The sequence below is a fragment of the Camellia sinensis genome, chromosome 7 (genome assembly GCF_055761805.1).
Source record: "Camellia sinensis isolate YWXY chromosome 7, ASM5576180v1, whole genome shotgun sequence".
Classification (NCBI taxonomy): Eukaryota; Viridiplantae; Streptophyta; class Magnoliopsida; order Ericales; family Theaceae; genus Camellia; species Camellia sinensis.
The window spans coordinates 30,632,614-30,650,543 of NC_138967.1; the positions used below are offsets into that span (position 1 = coordinate 30,632,614).

General features: G+C 32.4%; 2 protein-coding genes across 3 annotated transcripts; both read left to right on the forward strand.

The window, feature by feature from the left end:
* Positions 1-6,242: 6,242 nt before the first annotated feature.
* LOC114316632 (protein FAR-RED IMPAIRED RESPONSE 1-like) lies at positions 6,243-17,649 on the forward strand. 2 transcript variants are annotated; one of them, XM_082877657.1, is made up of 4 exons: positions 6,243-6,550; positions 14,853-16,959; positions 17,059-17,175; positions 17,293-17,649. In XM_082877657.1, the coding sequence occupies exon 2, from the start codon at positions 15,754-15,756 to the stop codon at positions 16,927-16,929; it is 1,176 nt and encodes a 391-aa protein (XP_082733783.1). In that variant the 5' UTR covers positions 6,243-6,550; positions 14,853-15,753; the 3' UTR covers positions 16,930-16,959; positions 17,059-17,175; positions 17,293-17,649. The 2 variants fall into 2 exon arrangements, with proteins under 2 accessions (XP_082733783.1, XP_082733784.1); XM_082877658.1 differs by lacking the exon at positions 6,243-6,550 and adding an exon at positions 8,612-13,058.
* Positions 14,869-15,378, forward strand: LOC145795702 (protein FAR1-RELATED SEQUENCE 5-like). Its single transcript, XM_082880570.1, has one exon. It carries the CDS (start codon positions 14,869-14,871, stop codon positions 15,376-15,378), a length of 510 nt encoding a protein of 169 aa, XP_082736696.1.
* Positions 17,650-17,930: the final 281 nt, after the last annotated feature.

Sequence of the window (17,930 nt, forward strand, 5' to 3'; positions counted from 1 at the left end):
TAGATAAAAAAATAGGCTTGATAAATTTCAATAGATAGATAAATTGAATAATTTCAACAGATAGTTATCTTTTTAGACAAATTGTGGAGATAAGATATGGATTTGAGTGTCCTTTTTTTTTAGTAGAACTATTTAAAATCTATCAAAAAAGTTTTATTTTTCATGTCTATCTAGTTATCTAAAAAGTATTTTAAAAAAGATTAAATTACAAAAACACCCCTTAGATTTGTTTAAAATACAAAGAAATTACAAATACCCATTTGTCAAAAAAAATTTATTTAACAAGAATTAACAGAAAAAATAAAATTTCTAACTACTCTCATATATAACAATAAAATTACCTGAATTGTTAATTAAAATATTTTTATGACATCATTAAAAACTATTGATAGGCTTTATGATTTATTAGTAAAATGTGTCATTTGTTATGTGATTAGAAATTTAAAAAGACGGGATGTAATTTCTAGAATTACATGAAGTAATTTATATTTTAAGTAAAATTGAGGGAATGCTTTTGTAATTTAACCCTAAAAAAATTCAAAAATTTTATATTTTTATTTAGTTTCAAGTTCATATAATCTAATATGACTTAAAAAAAATTATTAAAATTTAAAATAAAATAAAAATAAAAATAAAAAAGAAAGAAGAAGAAGAAGTTACTAATGAAAAACACAAGAAGTTACACAACCACCAAGTTAATTGGCCTGATGGTTATGTAATACCCTGTGGACCCGTTTGTTTTCAAAAATAAAATAGAAGAGATTCATAATGAGAGAATTAATGGCGAGAGAATTGTTAGTGAGGGGATTAATAGTAAAGGGATTAAGTAAAATTGTGTTTGTTTAAATGATAGTTGTTAGTATAGGGATTGTTAAATTATTTTTATATAAAATAAATATAAAATAATAAAACAAATAAAAAATAAAAAAACATTAAACATTTATGTTCAAAAAAATGCCCAACATGTAAAAAATAAAATAAAAAATAAAAAAATGATTTTTACTTAACAAAAAATACAAAAAATAAATATTAATGTTCAAAAAAAATGCCCAACATGTAAAAAATAATATAAAAAATTAAAAAAAATAATCTGGTGGACTAATTCTAATACCAAGTCCCACAGGCCTATCCTAATCTCCTCCCCAAGGGGATTCGTAGTCCGGAGGGGATTACGAATCCCCTCTCCATCTCTCAAAACAGACATGATATTAGTGGGTTCTATCTCACTATGAAACTCAATCCTCTCCCTATAACCCAAAACAAACGGGACCTTGGTATTGTTTGTTTAGAAGGATTGGCCCATGGGATAGGACTAATAGTCCGTTGTTTGATTAAAATTATTTGCATCAAACAATTAATCCCAAATCTATTTGACTATTGTATCCCATGGGGGTGGGACACAAATCATGGGATAACTCATCCAGTGAGATTATGTAATGAAATTACATTTTTGACCATCTACTATTTAATATCTTTTTAAAAATAAAATTTATTTATTAAATTATTTATACTTAATTTATTTTTACTTTATTAAATTATTTATTTTAATAATATGGTATTAATTATACTTGGTAAAGTAAAATAAAATTTAAAAATCTCAACTACAAATCTAATCCAACCAAATAGTTCAGAGAGAATGTATCTCAAAACTAACAGTCCTGTAAATTTTAATCTCTCCTTATCCAGTCCGTCCAAACAAATAAATCCTCTGTAGAATGAAGTCTCAAGTTCATGTTCAACTCCTATATGTAATATTTTTCCAACAATGCTAGAGGGCCACAATTTTTGTGGCTACAATGGCTCAAAACTGTCAAAATGACGTCGTTTTGGCATGTTTTGCACCCAAAACGACGTCGTTTTGACAGTTTTGAGCCATTGTAGCCACAAAAATTGTGACCCTCAAACATTTTCCATATTTTTCTTAGTGACATCTTGATCGTACCAACATAACCCGTATGAAAACATGGATCCAAAAAAATTAATTAATTAATTAAATGTAAGCAGATGAGAGAAGGAGAAAAAAAATTATTAACACATAAGTTGCAAATGAAAGATTGTGGGGGCAAGTGTCACTTGTATCTCTCATATGTTGGTTATTTTTTTCCTCTTCTTTCACCTGTATGTAGTTCCTCCAAATAAATATGGTCAAGTGACACCTTCCTCCTACCAACATAAACAGTATGAAAACATGTACCCAAAAAGACCATATTAAAAAAAGAAAAATGTTTAAGGGCCACAATTTTTGTGGCTCAAATGGCTCAAAATTGCCAAAACGACATCGTTTTGACAATTTTGAATCATTTGAGTCCCAAAAATTGTGGCCCTCAACCATTGCTGTTAAAAAAATAATTGTCAAACCAATTAAGATACACAAGTTTAACTTATATTTATGTTCAGTTTTGTAACGACGTCATTTTGTAATCAAAACGACGTTGTTTTGGCAATTTTGAGCTATTTGAGCCACAAAAATTGTGGCCCTCAACCATTGCTGTTAAAAAAATAATTATCAAACCAATTAAGATACACAAGTTTAACTTATATTTATGTTCAGTTTTTTAATAATTGAATAATTAATTCAATTTTAAATACATTTCAAAATTCGTTAATTTTTTTTAACTCATCCCAAACTACGTCCAATAGAATAAGAAATAAAATTATTCACACTCGATTCATAATGAACTCAATTAGAACTCATTAAAATTTTAAATTAAATTTAAATAACTTATTAATCAAGTCAATTTAAATTATATTGGTTTATGCGGAGAATATAAGCTGATGAATATTGTAATTTTTTACTTCATTAAATATAGAGAAAAGTGGTAATAAATCTAATTTAAAAATGGTACAAGACATTAGGTTCCATGAGTTTTATTTATTTATTTATTTTATTGCGAGAAGTACACTCTTGGTAAAATATTATAGTGAGAAATACATTTTGTTATTTTGGAATACATTTTGCTTTTAATTTTATCCATTAATCTATCTGTTGAATTTTTTTATCTATTTAATTTTATTTATTTATTTATTTATTTTGAATAAGTCATAAATTAAAATAGAAAAATTACAAGATTTCAAGAGATATGCCCCAGGTCCTGCAAAATTATACAAAGCAAAAGACGAACAGCTAAAACCAAAATAAAAAGCTAAGACAAAAGGCTAGCATCTAGACACAAAGCAACCTAAAACTATCTAACCCATACTTCTGTTCAACATCCATATCTAACATAAAATAGGGACTCTGAACAAAAAACAAGACACGTATGAAACCTATCACGAGACGGGCTTTGCTAGAGAGCTTTAATTAGAGCTGCTCAAAAGCAGCTCTAATGAGCTGTCACCATTTAAAAAAAAAAAAAACAGAGGAAGGTAAAAGACAAAACAGGAGGGGAAAAAGGACAAATTAATGCCCCTTTAGAGCTCCAATTTTAGAGGTCTCACTCATTTTTGATCACGAGACTACTAGATAGCAGAATACTCAAACAGGTTCCAGCATATCAACACAGCTAGACAACACAACAACAAAACAAAAGAGCACAATTGCCCAAAACAAGACAGCATAGCAGCATGCAGCATAGTAGTAGATCAGCAAATTAGCAAATTATTGCATTGTAGCAGACAGATAGTAGACGCATTAAAGGAACCAAAGGCAAGATCTGTACAAATTCAGTATAATAAAAACACCAACAATTCTATTTGAGAACAACTAAAAGGACAGGCGCATATTTGCAGCTTGGCCCTCTTGATGTCCTTCAAGCTCCCACCAAACAGAGCAACCTCCATCACACCTCAGCACTACTTGTGAACACCAACAATGATAAACAGACCCTACAAGAGACTGTGCTCAGATCTCTAACAAGACTCACTTTATGTAACCTCGCAATCTCAACCCACATATAGGCACTCAAGCTCAGCAAAGATATAAAGATAGTTGAGCACAAAAGTGAAGTAAGAAGATAAAGAAAAAAGCTCTCGAAGAATGTAGATCTCTCTTCACTCAACCCTAAACAAATAACTCCCTCACAAAAAGTACCAGATTTGTCACCTACAGACACAACAGTTAGTATAACAGATTATATCTGGTATGATCTTAACCTGTCAACAAGTCTCACCAAAAAAAAAATAAAAAAAACTCCCAATCCTTAGACACACCAGCTCAAAATTGAATGACAGGTAAAGATTATAAACTTGTACAGCAGAACTCACTTCACTCAACCTTCAAGCTCACAAATCCTCCACTGCCTAATTTATAACTTACAATCACTCAACCCACTTTCCCTAAGATTAGGCCAACTTGACAACCTACAAACATTCAGTTAAGGACAAGGGATAACAGGATTTTTATTTTTATTTTTTTTTGTAGCTTACAGTCACTCAACCCACTAATCCGCTCCATTACTCACACACAATGTCTTGGAGATGCAGAGGACTGTTTAGCAACAGATATACAGTATTGCACAGTAAGACGACTGTTTTAAGATTAGAATCTGGCAATCTCCAAGTAGACAAGAACCATTCATCATTTGGATTTCTCTAAACATTTTTAAGTGACAAGACCCTGAACCTGATCATATTAAAAAATATTCAAAGCAACAACTTCTTCAGGGATTTTTTCTGTGGTGAAAATTCTATTATTTCTTTCAAGCCAAATGAGATAGACAGAGCAAGTGAAAGTAAGCCTAGAGATTATGGAACTAAGAGACTTACTTTTAACCATTTTGCTGATATGAGAAACCAAGCCAGGCCATTGCATCACAAGCCAAGCCACATTTAGTTTATCTTTCACATTTAGCAAACCTTTCTCAGAGAAAGGACAATAAAAGAACAAATGGAAATGGTTCTCAGTATGATACTAGCACAAAGGACAAGTAGCAACAAAGAAAATTCCAGAAAGTTTAAGTCTATCCCCAGTGTTAAGTCTATTTTGAATGGCCAGCCAAGCAATAAAACTTACCTTAGGCATAGACATAAGTCTATCCCCAGTGTTAAGTCTATTTTGAATGGCCAGCCAAGCAATAAAACTTGCCTTAGGGATAGACATAGCATTCCACAACAAATCAGACCAATGGACCTTATCAAAAGAGAGCCTCCAAGCATTCCAAGCAGATATGATGGAAAATTTCCCATTAGGAGATGGAGACCAGATAAGCTTATCAGGCCCACTGCCAGGGATAAGAGCTGTTTAATTTTTTTAACTATATGTTCAAATATTTTATCTTTTTAATTTTTTGGCTATTTATTCAAATATATTTTTTTATCTATTTAATTTTTTTTTTTGCCTATCTGCTCAAATTTTTTATTATCCGTTAAATTTTTATTTTGTTTCTTTTCTATTCAAACTATCTATTTAATTTTTTATCCGTTAAACTCAAATTTGAAGGCTCAATTCCATGTCTTATCGATTTCATGTTTCAAAACTCAAATTTTTTCTATACATACATACATATATATATATATATATATATATATCTACATGTACATATATAAAACAAAGCATTATGCTGATGGTGTATCTGATGATGATGATGATGGTGTTGCAGGCATTCCGAAGTTGACAAAACCCTAGGCAGCGGCGGGGCGGTGAGTTCGATTGCGACACCAATTATGGCCGCCCGACTTTCGACGGTGACGCCACTAACGAAGTGCAAGCTAAGGTTGTTGAAGCTTGAGCGAATCAAGGACTATCTTTTCATGCAAGAAGAGTTTGTAACCAATCAGGAAAGATTGAAGCCCCAAGAGAAAAGGACCGAGGAGGATCGATCTAAGGTCGACGATCTATGAGGTTCATTGATGAACGTCAACAATCTTAAGGAGCTAATCGATGAGAATCATGCCATCGTGTCGTCGTCGGTGGCCTTCTCTTTGAAGCTCGTGGGCGACGACGAAGCCGGCAACTCCAGCTCCGATCATCTCTGCCTTCACAGATTGTGTCCTCTTCACGATCTGTTCAGATCGACGGCGACGACAGTGGTGGTCAGAGTCGGCTAGGGTTCAGATCGGAGATGAAGAAGACAAAGAGGCGTCAAAGAGAGAGTGAGTGAGTAAGAGGAGAAGGGCAGAGGGAGAGAGAGAGGGGGGGGGGGGTTTGAAGAACAAAAAAAAAACGTGTATCTATACAATATATATAAAGCACGGATACAAGGTAAACAGTAATTTCAGCCAAATATGAACAGTGTTTTTAATAGTTGAAAAGTCGGTTTTGACCTTGTGCTTTATAGCTTTTCTTCTTTGGATGCAAGGGTATTAATGAAAAACTAACCTCAAATTACTTACAGCTGTTTATCACATCAAAGGATCTGAAATCTGTCTCAGAGAACCCTCCCTTATCTTCTCAACGATGATCTCCCTCTACCGACCACGATATTCTACCACCTCTTCCCTCCTCTCTCCTCTCACCGATCTCCTCCCTCCTTTCTCCTCTGGCAACCACCAATGACGTCTCCTTGTGGTGCCGATTTTGTTTTATTTTTTGTGGGTATTCATAGTGTTCACCAGCGAATCAAACGGAAATTGAGCTTAAGGATGGAAGAATACGACACAAGCTTCTATTAAGGTAAATACATAGATGAAGAATGTTAGGTATTTCGATTTTAGGTTCCTTTTGATCCAGTTAGGGTTTGTAAAGTATTTTAATTTTCTTTGATTCTGTTAATTTGTTAGGATTTTGTTCTTTTTATTATTGTTTGCATGATGTTTACTGTGTGTATATTTTGTGGCTTATTCATTTTGGGTAAAAGAGGGTTTCATTGATTTGTTTTTCATTGTTGTGGATTTTTAAAGGCTTAAAATATTATGAAATGTTGATATGTTTGGGCTTTAGTGAAATCCCAAACCTACTGAAATAATATGTAGTAGATAAACTTTATTTATTTTTTTTAATATGATATTATGCATATTTGATTGTGCTTTGTTGAAATTCCTAACCTATGTTGGGATTTGTTTTGGGCAACAAAATTTATCTTTAATTGTTATTCTGTTAAGTATTCTTCTTTCATGTTTTTTTTTTTTTTTTTTTTATTTATTCCACTTTTAGGTTAAATGATGTTAAGGTTTGGGTATGGAAAAACTGTGCAACTTGTAGTCTTGGCCAATGGTTTTCCTTGCCTCATTAGGTGTCTTTTGTGAAATGGGTTTGCAAAAAGTTGCCTTACTTTTTTAAAAAAAAATTATTACTAATTTTATTCCTTTGATTAAATTGAAAAATATATCATCTGTGTGAAAACTTCAATAAACCTCAACAATTTCTTAAGATCACTTTTAAACGTCGATTTGAATGGTTAAAGGTCCAATCTTTTCTCTTCATTGCTTTTATTTTATTTTTTTTTGGTTTGGAAATGACTTTTGTTTGAGTTTCATTCATAAAAGAGAATTATGCCACATTAATATGAATCATGTTTTAATTTGATTGGGGGTCAATGCCTTGGGCCACTATGGAGGGTTAAATAAAAATGTGAGGAAAACTACACGTAGGCATTGGAGTCTTCGCCAATGGTTTGCTTCATATTTAGTGGTTTCATATTTCTTTGTGATGGGAAAAATATCTTCAATGTCAATTGCTTATTGTGAAATTGGGTTCTTTAATGGGTTGAACACTAACTTTTTTTAAAAAAATTTGTTAATCTAAAACAATTGGTGTTCGGTTACGAAAATTAGGATCCTTAACTTAGTTGTGATTGTATATAAAAAAAATTTAATTTCTTGAATCTAAAATTGGAGAACCCTTAAGGGAACTCCAAGTTCTTGAGGGGTCTTACACAATGGTGTTTTGAGGTTTGTTATGTATTTTTGGTAGATTATATTTGTTTCTTGGTATTTCTTTCTCATTAGTTAATTTTTTTTTCATTTTTGTTTTGCAATTTGGCTTACAATTTGAGCTAAAAATTAATTTGGTTGATCATATTCTGTGCTGAGGTCTTTGGGATTCTGTGCTTAATATTAGAAGTTTTTTTTGTCATGTTTATTTTGAGGTAGTGCACTATTTTCTTGTATTGTTATTTTGTTACTGTTTGTTTAGGGGGGAAATGGTATTAAATTGTTTCACTATGTTTGTTGGTCATTTTTAATTGTTTTTTTTAAAAAAAAAATTTGGTTTTTTTTGGCCTTTTTTTGGCCTTCTCATTTTTTTGCTTTTTCCCTTTTGATGTGTTTTTATCTTATCTGCTTGTAGAATCTTCTAGCACTATGTAACCACCTTGTTCTCTGCATGTAAAGAAGATTTTAGTTGTTATGTTATTATATTTGGTAGTTCAGCATTATTAGTCCTATTTTGTTCTTAGTTAGTTAATTTTAAATTTTAAGTTGTTATGGGATAGTTTTTAAAATTTTCATTGTGTGTACATATATATATTGTTGGATTGTACCTTGGAGCCTACTTCTCATTTCCCCTAATTTCCCCCCCTTTTTCCAGCCAGATATACACTCCTCTTCTATTCTTTGTTTTTTGTCCTGTACATTTTTTTAATCTAACTTACAAGTTAGTTTCATGAAAATTAATTTTGGTATTTTCTATAGAAGTTTGTTGGGCTCTCACTGTATAGAGTTAGGGTTTCTTAAATTCTTCTTATATGTTGTACAATAATTATGTGAAATTGATTTTTTGCTGAAGTTTATTGTTTGCTTTGAAAAAAAAAATGTTCCATATATGATATATAAATATCTAAGAATCTTTTTTATGTACTTAGCCTCTTCGCAGACACATTAGAAACTTATTCATAGAGATTTTATTACTTAGAAACTCATGCTAGATATCTTCACCAATTTAAAAATAATGCCTCTTAAACTACAAGTTTTTTGTTCAACAACAACCATTGATAATGTAGTCCTTCAATCTGCCTTGTTGTTCGTTCGGTTCAATTTCAGCTATAATATTACTACTACCTTTTGCATGTTAGGTGTTCATATAACAGTGGAATACACTATTCTTCATTCGTAATTATTATTCTGAACAGGTCTGATTTTTTTTCCCTTTTTTTTAAAAAAAAAGTTTTTTAAATTTTTTTATATATAAGAATCCTACTTGTTAAAAAAAATAAAAATGCAAGGGTAACTGTTATATAAATGATTTGAAAATTGATTCAACATCAACCACTGATCATATCGTTAAACATTCATCAATCATAAATATTTTATTAAAGTAACAGTACAAAAGCTACAAAGGCAAAGCAAGCAAGCATGTTTTGCCAAAGAACACTACCAGCAGAAGCAATTATCATGGAACAATTGTCAAAAAATAGAAGTAAAATGATCAACATAGTACACAGGTGATCCACAAACCAGCTAGGAAATACAAAAGCCTATAAAAACATTCAGCACTTCTAAAACTCAATAGTTTGGAGCACTAATTCAACTTCAAAACTTTCCAAGATATCATCCTGTGAATATTGAAAAGGAATATCTTCCTTACATGCCTAAACTCAAAAAGCAATTCGAACTTTAGCAAGTTCAATAACATGATTCCAATCAGCCTCAATCTAATTCAAAACCAAATCATTCATGAGAACTATGAAATGAAAGAAAATAGAAAAATAACAATAATAATCATAATAAGTTAAAAAAAAATGGGACAATATTTGCCTATGTTCCCCTTATACAAAGATCCAAATACTCTGGCTAAAAAATGTAGCAGCAACAAAAGATACACATTATCTCGTCAATCATTCACTTATATAATGATTTACAACAGCACAGTAGCACATCACCTAATGGAGGATGCCTTTGACATGAAAGTCAAGTGGCCAATAAAAAAAAAAAAAAAAAAAAAAACACATGAAAGCCAAGTGAAGAAAACTCTCTTTTTGAAACACTTCAAAGAAACCATACAAAGATTCATTAATAGTTAAATCTAATATGACTTCAAAATATCAATTAGAAACAAAGCAGAACAAAAACTTCAAGATAATGTAGTCCATCAATCTGCCTTGTGGATTGAAGATATTGCCACAAGACTGTTGCAACTACCTTGAAGTCAAAAACATTATGAATTGTTAGCTACATTAAGGTGGGTTGTTCAATGTGTCAACGAGGACAGTCATTACATAAGCTAACGGTATGTGCTTGTTTTCTTAACATTAAGTTATGGTATGTACTTGTTTTCTTAACATTGGGCTCAAGCAATATGGTTGTCTGTTTGGTTGTGTTTTGATTTTTTGTTTCATATTTCATTTTTTTTGGTGCAAAAACACAAGTAAAAATTGTTTGGTGAATTGTTTTGGGAAAAAATTTCTGAAAGCAACTCACTTTTAGGAAATATCAAAAAGTTGTTTTTGACATTTTAAAACTGTTTTTTTGTGTGTGTGTGTGTGTGTGTGTGTGCATAAAAATGAAAATGATAGGTGTTTCAAATTTTTCATTATATTTGCTTTTGAAATCATGAAGAACGAAAACAAGACCACCTTCACACAAGTGATTTATGTTTAGGTATCACAAATCATCTTCCCATAAACATTTAGTAACAAATTTCAATTGCAGAGATTTGTAACAAATCTCTGCAATTGAAATTTGTTTAACCAAGTGGTACTTTTCGAAAGGATTGACAAAAATTACAACCAAAAAACAAGGCTCAGTTTAATAATGTCGTAAAAAATACTTATATGGCCTAGATTTTCAGGCCATCAAATTCATATATACCAAAAGTATTTCTAAAATTCAAATTTGTTATTTACAAATGCATGTCATGCCACTATGGACCAGCACACTTGAGTTACCTGCAAGCTAAAAATGATAGAGAGAGAGCTAACATGGGAAAACCATACCTCATTTTTAGTTTTTGTGATATTTCTAGACTAAGCAACCATGTACTAAATAATTTGGAAGAATGTTGTTTACCCCAGCTTTGTGCACTTTCACTGATAGTAAAACACCAAGTCCCATGCCCTGGTCCTCAGTTGCTGCAAATTCCTGTCAATGTCTAGCTTGTGCTTTGCTACATATGGCCGCAAGAAAGTTTCGTAGACAGCTATTTCCCTGCATGATTAACCAACACAAATTCCTTACATTAGAACATCGTAAGCATGTTTGGCTATCCCAATTCTTCGTGCGATTAATTTTCTTTTCTTTTTTTTTTTTGTTAACAATTGTGAAGTCTCCTAGCAGTATATATAATACAATTGACAATGAGCTATGGTATTTGAATTGTTAAATGTAATTTGAGATTGCTAACAACTTCTAATCATCTGATCTTGGGGTCAGATTGTGGTATTGTTGGAGCACAAAAGGAGGGTTATGATGTTACAATGGGTGTATAATTTGAATGTTATGAATTCTACTTAAGTCGCAGTAGAATAAGCCTCTTCAATGGGAATTCATGATGTGTTATGATATAAAAGGAATGATCCTGTGAGTTATGGGCCTGCTTAAATTCATTTTGAAAACAATTCTTCAAATGGTACCAACCTAAAGAAGGTGAATATTATTTCCGAATTGAAATTAACAAAGTCCGCGCATTATTATGTTAGGTAATCATACTATAAAACAGAAGGAATTTATAAAAAAAAAAAAAAAAATCATACTATAAAACAGAAGGAACCATAACTAGATTTCAGTCCTTTTTTGTTAAGGTATTTGAAAGAAAAGAATATTATAGTTAGAAACTAGAAGCTACTCATCAAAATAAAAAGCAATATGAAGGTATAGATTAGGACAATGTTGCAAATCATTCATGAACCTGTTATTTTAAGTTCTTTTACCTTTTAATTGCACATTTCCTTCTCATTCTTGTTCTTGAATTTTCCTTGCTTTTATGTTTTTAATATATTTAAAATTAGACTTATTCTTTATTTGTAATTTGTACACATCTGCAATAAAGGAATTGAAAGATGCTGGTTCAATATATATCTCTATGTTTTGTAATGCATCAAAACCCTTGGTATTTCTTCTTTGTTTGGTGTCAGTGGTGGTACTCATTTTTCTTCACATTCTTCTTTTTCAATTCAGATGTTCAATTAAAAAAACTGCTGCTACTTTTTGCTTGTCCTTATAGAACATGTCTTCCAAATTTCATTCAATGATGACAGGTTGTGTTTGAAAAGTGGTTCTTGAATTTAGGAGCTCGCATTTTAGAACTAGCAGTTTATCTCTGCTTTTGAGCATGAGCTAGCTGTCAGAAAGTTTGTAGTCTTTGTTCTTTTTGGGTGTTTACTTCCATAAATTCCTATCTATGTTATTTAAAAATTCCATTTTTTTGTCTTTTTTTCCCCACTTATGGTTGACCTTTACCGTGTTGTCTATTTGTCGGTTTCGTTTGCTATTTTGGTATCTTCTACTTTCATGGATTTGTATTTCTTTGCTTTAAGCCTATGTTTGCATGGATTTGACAACTATTGGCTTCTAATTTCGCTAATGGTTTTAGTGCTGAGTTTGAGGGTCAATAACATGTTTTTCGCTAAGCTTTTACCAGTTTGAGGTCTATGAAAAGGAAAAAAAGGAGGTTTCATTTCTTTCTTTGCAAAAATTGGTATTTTGCTAACTGATTTGGGTACTTTACCTTTCATGTGTTTACCTGAAGTGGAGTGTATTGGTTGTGAAGTTTATCAATAGATTTTCCCTGCCTCTGACTAAATTAATTGCTTCAAAAAGAGATCCGAGTTTTAGATAGTCCGTGTAATAGGTGAGTTGTCTTTAGAGTAATAAAATATACTTCTAACTATTTCTTACGATTTCCCCTTAAATACAATTTAGCTCTTGTGACTGATATATTCACACATGATTTACATTTCAGAGATTGGAGTGATGTGTTTTACTCTCTTTACAAAATCTTACTCTATATCCTTCATTTGTTCTTTGCACTTGGAAAATAAAGTGCCTTAGGTTTTATTTATCCAAAAATAAAATAAAATAAAGAGCCTTAGCTGCTTTGTATAGAGTGGCTTTCAAAGCTATTTTCCAGTTTCTGCTACAGTTTTCTTCTTTTGTTTTTCCAATTTGTATTTGATTGATTTCTTTAAATTTAGAACCTCACATTAGCCAGTAAATTATAATTGTATCTGAAGTCTTACTTCAACTTTTTTGGGAGTTTATTTTATGTTTGTAAGGTAGCTACCCACGAAAAGACAAGGCAAGGCAAGGTACATGTTTGTTATGTTTATTTGTTGAATAATTCTATATGCACCAATTGATATATTAATTAATGTACTAATAGATGATGTGATATAATTATAGAGATTTTGGGTATTTATAATTTGTATAATGGATGGAGTTATAATTTTAAAGTAATAATGTCATAACATATGTTAATATACTAATTGATATACTAATTGGTACATGTAATACCACCGACTACTAATGTTACTTGTTTGAAGCAGGGTACTACTTGTCATATGGCTACAGTATATTTTCTCCTGCTGTAGTTCTTTGCTACAAGAGGGAGATTATTTTGCTTTGTTTGGATGCTTGGAGTGAAAAATCGCTTGGTTATTTTGTTACACTTATTTTTGAGTATTACCGATTATGTTTATCTCTTGCGACAAATTCTTTTCCAATTGTTTTCCACTAATCAAATGGCTCATTTCAAAGTTGGTTTATATCTATGTAACGTTTTTCTCTCCATATAATTTTCTACTCTTTTATAAATTTTAGTTCAAAACAAAAACGTAATAGGCACTGTTGGGCATTAGTTAGTGTGCCTTGCACGCGGCCCTCTCACTAGTATAATATATATACATGAATATTTTGGTCATTTCGTCTAAATATGTCTTTATGGACAGTATTTTAATGTGTCCACTCTTGACCGAACAAAATTCGAATTTGAATTTATGTTGTACTAGCCAACGCCGCTATAGACCCCCAGTGACTTCCGACCCCCAGTGACATGGCAGATGAGGTGGTAGCTGATGTGTAAACACAATTGGAAAAAAAAAAACAAAACAAAACAAAACAAAAACAAAATCTAGAAAAAGCGGGAACCAAACCTGTCTCCACGATCTTCCCTCGTCTATCCTCACCTCTCGCCGCCATCCTCCTCCTCCACCGTAGCTCTCCGCCGTCAACGACAGCCGTAGCTCGCTGGGAACTCTGGTTGTCCCTATTTGTCCCTTTTACAAACCTGTATCTCTGTTCGTCGCTCTCATCTATCCTCAATCTTCATCGCTCTCATCAATCTGGTTGTCCTCTGTCCATCAATCTGGTTGTCCTCTGTCTGTCTCCATCGTCTGTCCTTAGCTCCTCTGTCGCTCTCTATCTTCCGTTGTGTCTCTGTCTCGTATGTAATCTGGATCGGCGGTTTATGAGATAAAAAATCAATTTCATATGACTAATCCAGCTTGAGTTCTCTTTCAGTTATATGCTAATTCTGAAATCTGAATAGTGAAATGAGTAAATGAGTTCTCTTTCAGTTATATGCTAATTCTGAAATCTGAAATTTGTCATTTTGGAATCAGTTATATGCTAATTCAGTTATATGAAATCAATTCTCTTCCCTAATCTGAAATTTGGAATCAGTTATATGCTAATTCATTTTGGAATCAGTTATTTGAAATTAGGAATCAGTTATATGCTAATTCATTTTGGAATCAGTTATCTGAAATCTAAAATCAGTTATATGCTAATTCAGTTATATGCTAGTTCTCTTCCCTAATGTGAAATTTGACATTTTGGACCTATGAAATCTGAAATATATATGAGTAATCTGAAATATGAGTAATTGTTATATAATATGAAATATGAAATTTGGGCAGTGTTATATAATCTGAAATATGAGTTATATAATCTGTAATATGAAATTTGGTTCACAGTGATCATTCTGAATGGAGTTTATATAAAATCTGAAATATGAAGTTTAGTTCCATAATTGTTATATAATGAAATCAATATTTTGTTTAGGCATTGTTAGGGAACTGATATTTGTTTAATTGTTATTTCAGTACGCAAAGTGGAAAAATGGAGGCTGATTCAAATGTTGGTGAGAATCCTTTAATAAATGAGGGCAAAGACGTTGAAGAACCTAAAAAGGGTATGTGTTTTAGCTCAAGGGAAGAGGTGTACACATTTTATGGCAAATATGCTAAGCATGTTGGATTTTCTATAGCTCATAGAGCACAACATTTTGGAGATGATGGGCAATTGCTAAACTTTGCAATTGAATGTTTTCGAGCGGGGCAGAGAAAAAAGAAATCAGAAGTCAACCCTCTGAAGCCATGTTTGTCCACAAAAATTGGTTGCACAGCAAGGGTACGAGGTAGTGTACAAAAGGATGGGAGATATAAACAAACCACAGTTAACCTTGAGGATAATCATGATTTGATTCCCATTAACTCACGTCATTTTGCAATGAATAAGAAAATTCTTACTCCTGTGAAGAGAAGATTAGAAATTAATGATCAAGCAGGGATTGGGGTGTCTAGGAACTTTCATTCAATGGTTGTTGAAGCGGGGGATACGAGTCATTGACATTTGATGAGCGAGATGCAAGAAATTACATTGAGAGAGCTAGAAGGTTGAGGCTTGGGAAAGTGATGCCGAATCACTTCAAAGTTATTTTATGAGGATGCAAGCGCATAGTGAGAGATTCTTTTATGTGATTGATGTTGATGAGGAGTTTCGCATTAGAAACTTGTTTTGGGCTGATGCAAGAAGTAGGGCGACTTATGAAGCATTTGGAGATGTCGTTTCATTTGACACAACTTATTTGACGAACAAATATGACATGCCATTTGCTCCATTTGTCGAAGTTAATCACCATGGACAGTCCATTTTGCTTGGTTGTGGATTGTTAGTGAAGACACTAACACATTTGTTTGGTTATTCAAGTCATGGTTAAGTTGCATGTCAAATCATCTGCCAAAAGCTATCATAACTGATCAGTGTAGAGCTATGCAAAATGCTATAGAAATTGTGTTTCCACAAGCTCGACATCCGGAGAAGTTGAAAGGATATGCTCAGTATGAAGCCATAAAGTTGGCTATGCAAAATGCAGTTTATGACTGTTTGACAAGAGCTGAATTTGAGAGTAAATGGGAAGAGATGCTTGCAACATTCAATCTTTATGATAATGAATGGTTGGGGGTACTATATGATGAGCGGCATCGATGGGTACCTGTCTATGTTAAAGACATTTTTTGGGCTGGCATGTCAACTACACAACGAAGTGAAAGTATGAATGCGTTTTTTGATGGATATGTAAATCCAAAAACTACATTGAAGCAATTCGTTGAACACTATGACAATGCCTTGAGAAATAAGGTAGAGAAAGAGAAGAAAGCAGACTTCAAGTCTCGACACAAATTGTTTGATTGCCTAACTATATATGGTTTTGAGAAGCAATTTCAGCAAGCCTACACCAGTGCGAAATTCAAAGAAGTTCAAGGAGAGTTGAAGAGATTAGTTTACTGGCAGGCGGTGATTGTGAAAGAGGAGGGATCAATTTCTACATATAATGTCCAAAAAGCGATGGTAGTTTGTGAGAAGATGAAGCATGTGGACTTTGTTGTCTATTTTAATTCAACTGAATGTGAAGTTCAATGCATGTGTCGGTTGTTTGAGTTTAGAGTCATTATGTGTGCTCACTCACTCGTTGTGCTTGTCAGAAGATGCATAAATGAGGTGCCAAGTAAATACATTTTATCCCGGTGGAGAAAGGATGTGGATAGAGAATACGCATGCATCAAAACCATATACACCGGCTTTGAGAATGATTTCAATGAAAGTACCTATGAGAGGATGAACAAAAAATTGATTGCCATTGTACAACTTGCTGGTAACTCTGAAAGCAAAACTAGAATTATAGATCTTGGGTTGGATGAAATCAAGGAGAGAGTCATGAAAGAAGAATCCGGTGATGGGAAGAATTTACCATGTTCCACAAAAAGTCCGAATCACACCGGTTCTATACAAGGTGGTACTAGTAGAAAGGTGATTAGTCATTTGGTTGCTCGAGGAAGAGGTCCTCCAGTTACGAAACGGAAGGTTGCCAAAGTAGATCAAATTGTTAATCGGTTGTAGGAAACGGCAAAAAAACAAACAAAAGCAAAGGTAAAATGTGTATTCAAATTTTTTTTTTTACAAACTCTATTCAAGTATGTAAAAGTAATTCATAAATTTCAATCTTTAATTATTTTTCAAAACATACAGGCTGCTAAGTTGCTTCAATTTGAAGCTGAAGCTCAAGCTCAAGCTAAAGCTAACGCTACTGCATATACACCGTATTATCCTTATATGGTTGGCACACAAAATAGTATGTTTGTACCGGTACGTGTTCGAAAGAGGCTTTCATGTACTTTTACAAAGTGTATTCGAAAAAGGACTTCATGTACTTTTACAAAGTGTATTATTCTAACATGTACTTTTTGCAATGAATTGTCACAGGTGGCCCATGGTATTGCAGGCACGTCTCTTACTCCATCGGACTTCATAAGTGGCACACAGGGAAGTTTGATGAGTGCTCCAACTCAGATTTATGGTTCTGCATCTCTAACCCCAGCAGCTTCTCATGCATGCACACCGGGAAGCTTTGTTATTACAGACTTGTTTGACTAGTTTCTATGTATTCCAACTGTTTGTTTTTTAGATTGGAAATTATGTAGTCTATTAATCTGAGTTTCAAACTTTGTTTTTGAGATTGGAAATTATGTAGTCTATTAATCTGAGTTTCAAACTTTGTTTTTGAGATTGTAGCTTATGTTACAACCTTGGTATTGAGATTCAGCATGTGGATTTGTAAAACATGTGGTATACTAATTATTAATGAAGTTATGTTATTATTATTATTTGTTATGTAATGAAGATGTTGCAATATTTAGTAATGAACCATGTTTATTTAGTAGTTCTTTGTATTGAACAATGTTTATTGAACAGTTTTCATGTATTCAACCATGTGTATTCAATAGTTTCCCTGTAATGAACAATGTATATTCAATAGTTTTCCTGTATTTAATAATGTATATTCAATGGTTTCCTTGTATTCAACAATGTATATTAAATAGTTTTGCTGTATTCAACCATGT

Excerpts from the sequence above, each read along its gene's own strand:
- LOC145795702 (XM_082880570.1), top strand. The coding sequence starts at position 14,869 with ATGGAGGCTGATTCAAATGTTGGTGAGAATCCTTTAATAAATGAGGGC.
- LOC114316632 (XM_082877657.1), top strand. The coding sequence starts at position 15,754 with ATGTCAAATCATCTGCCAAAAGCTATCATAACTGATCAGTGTAGAGCT.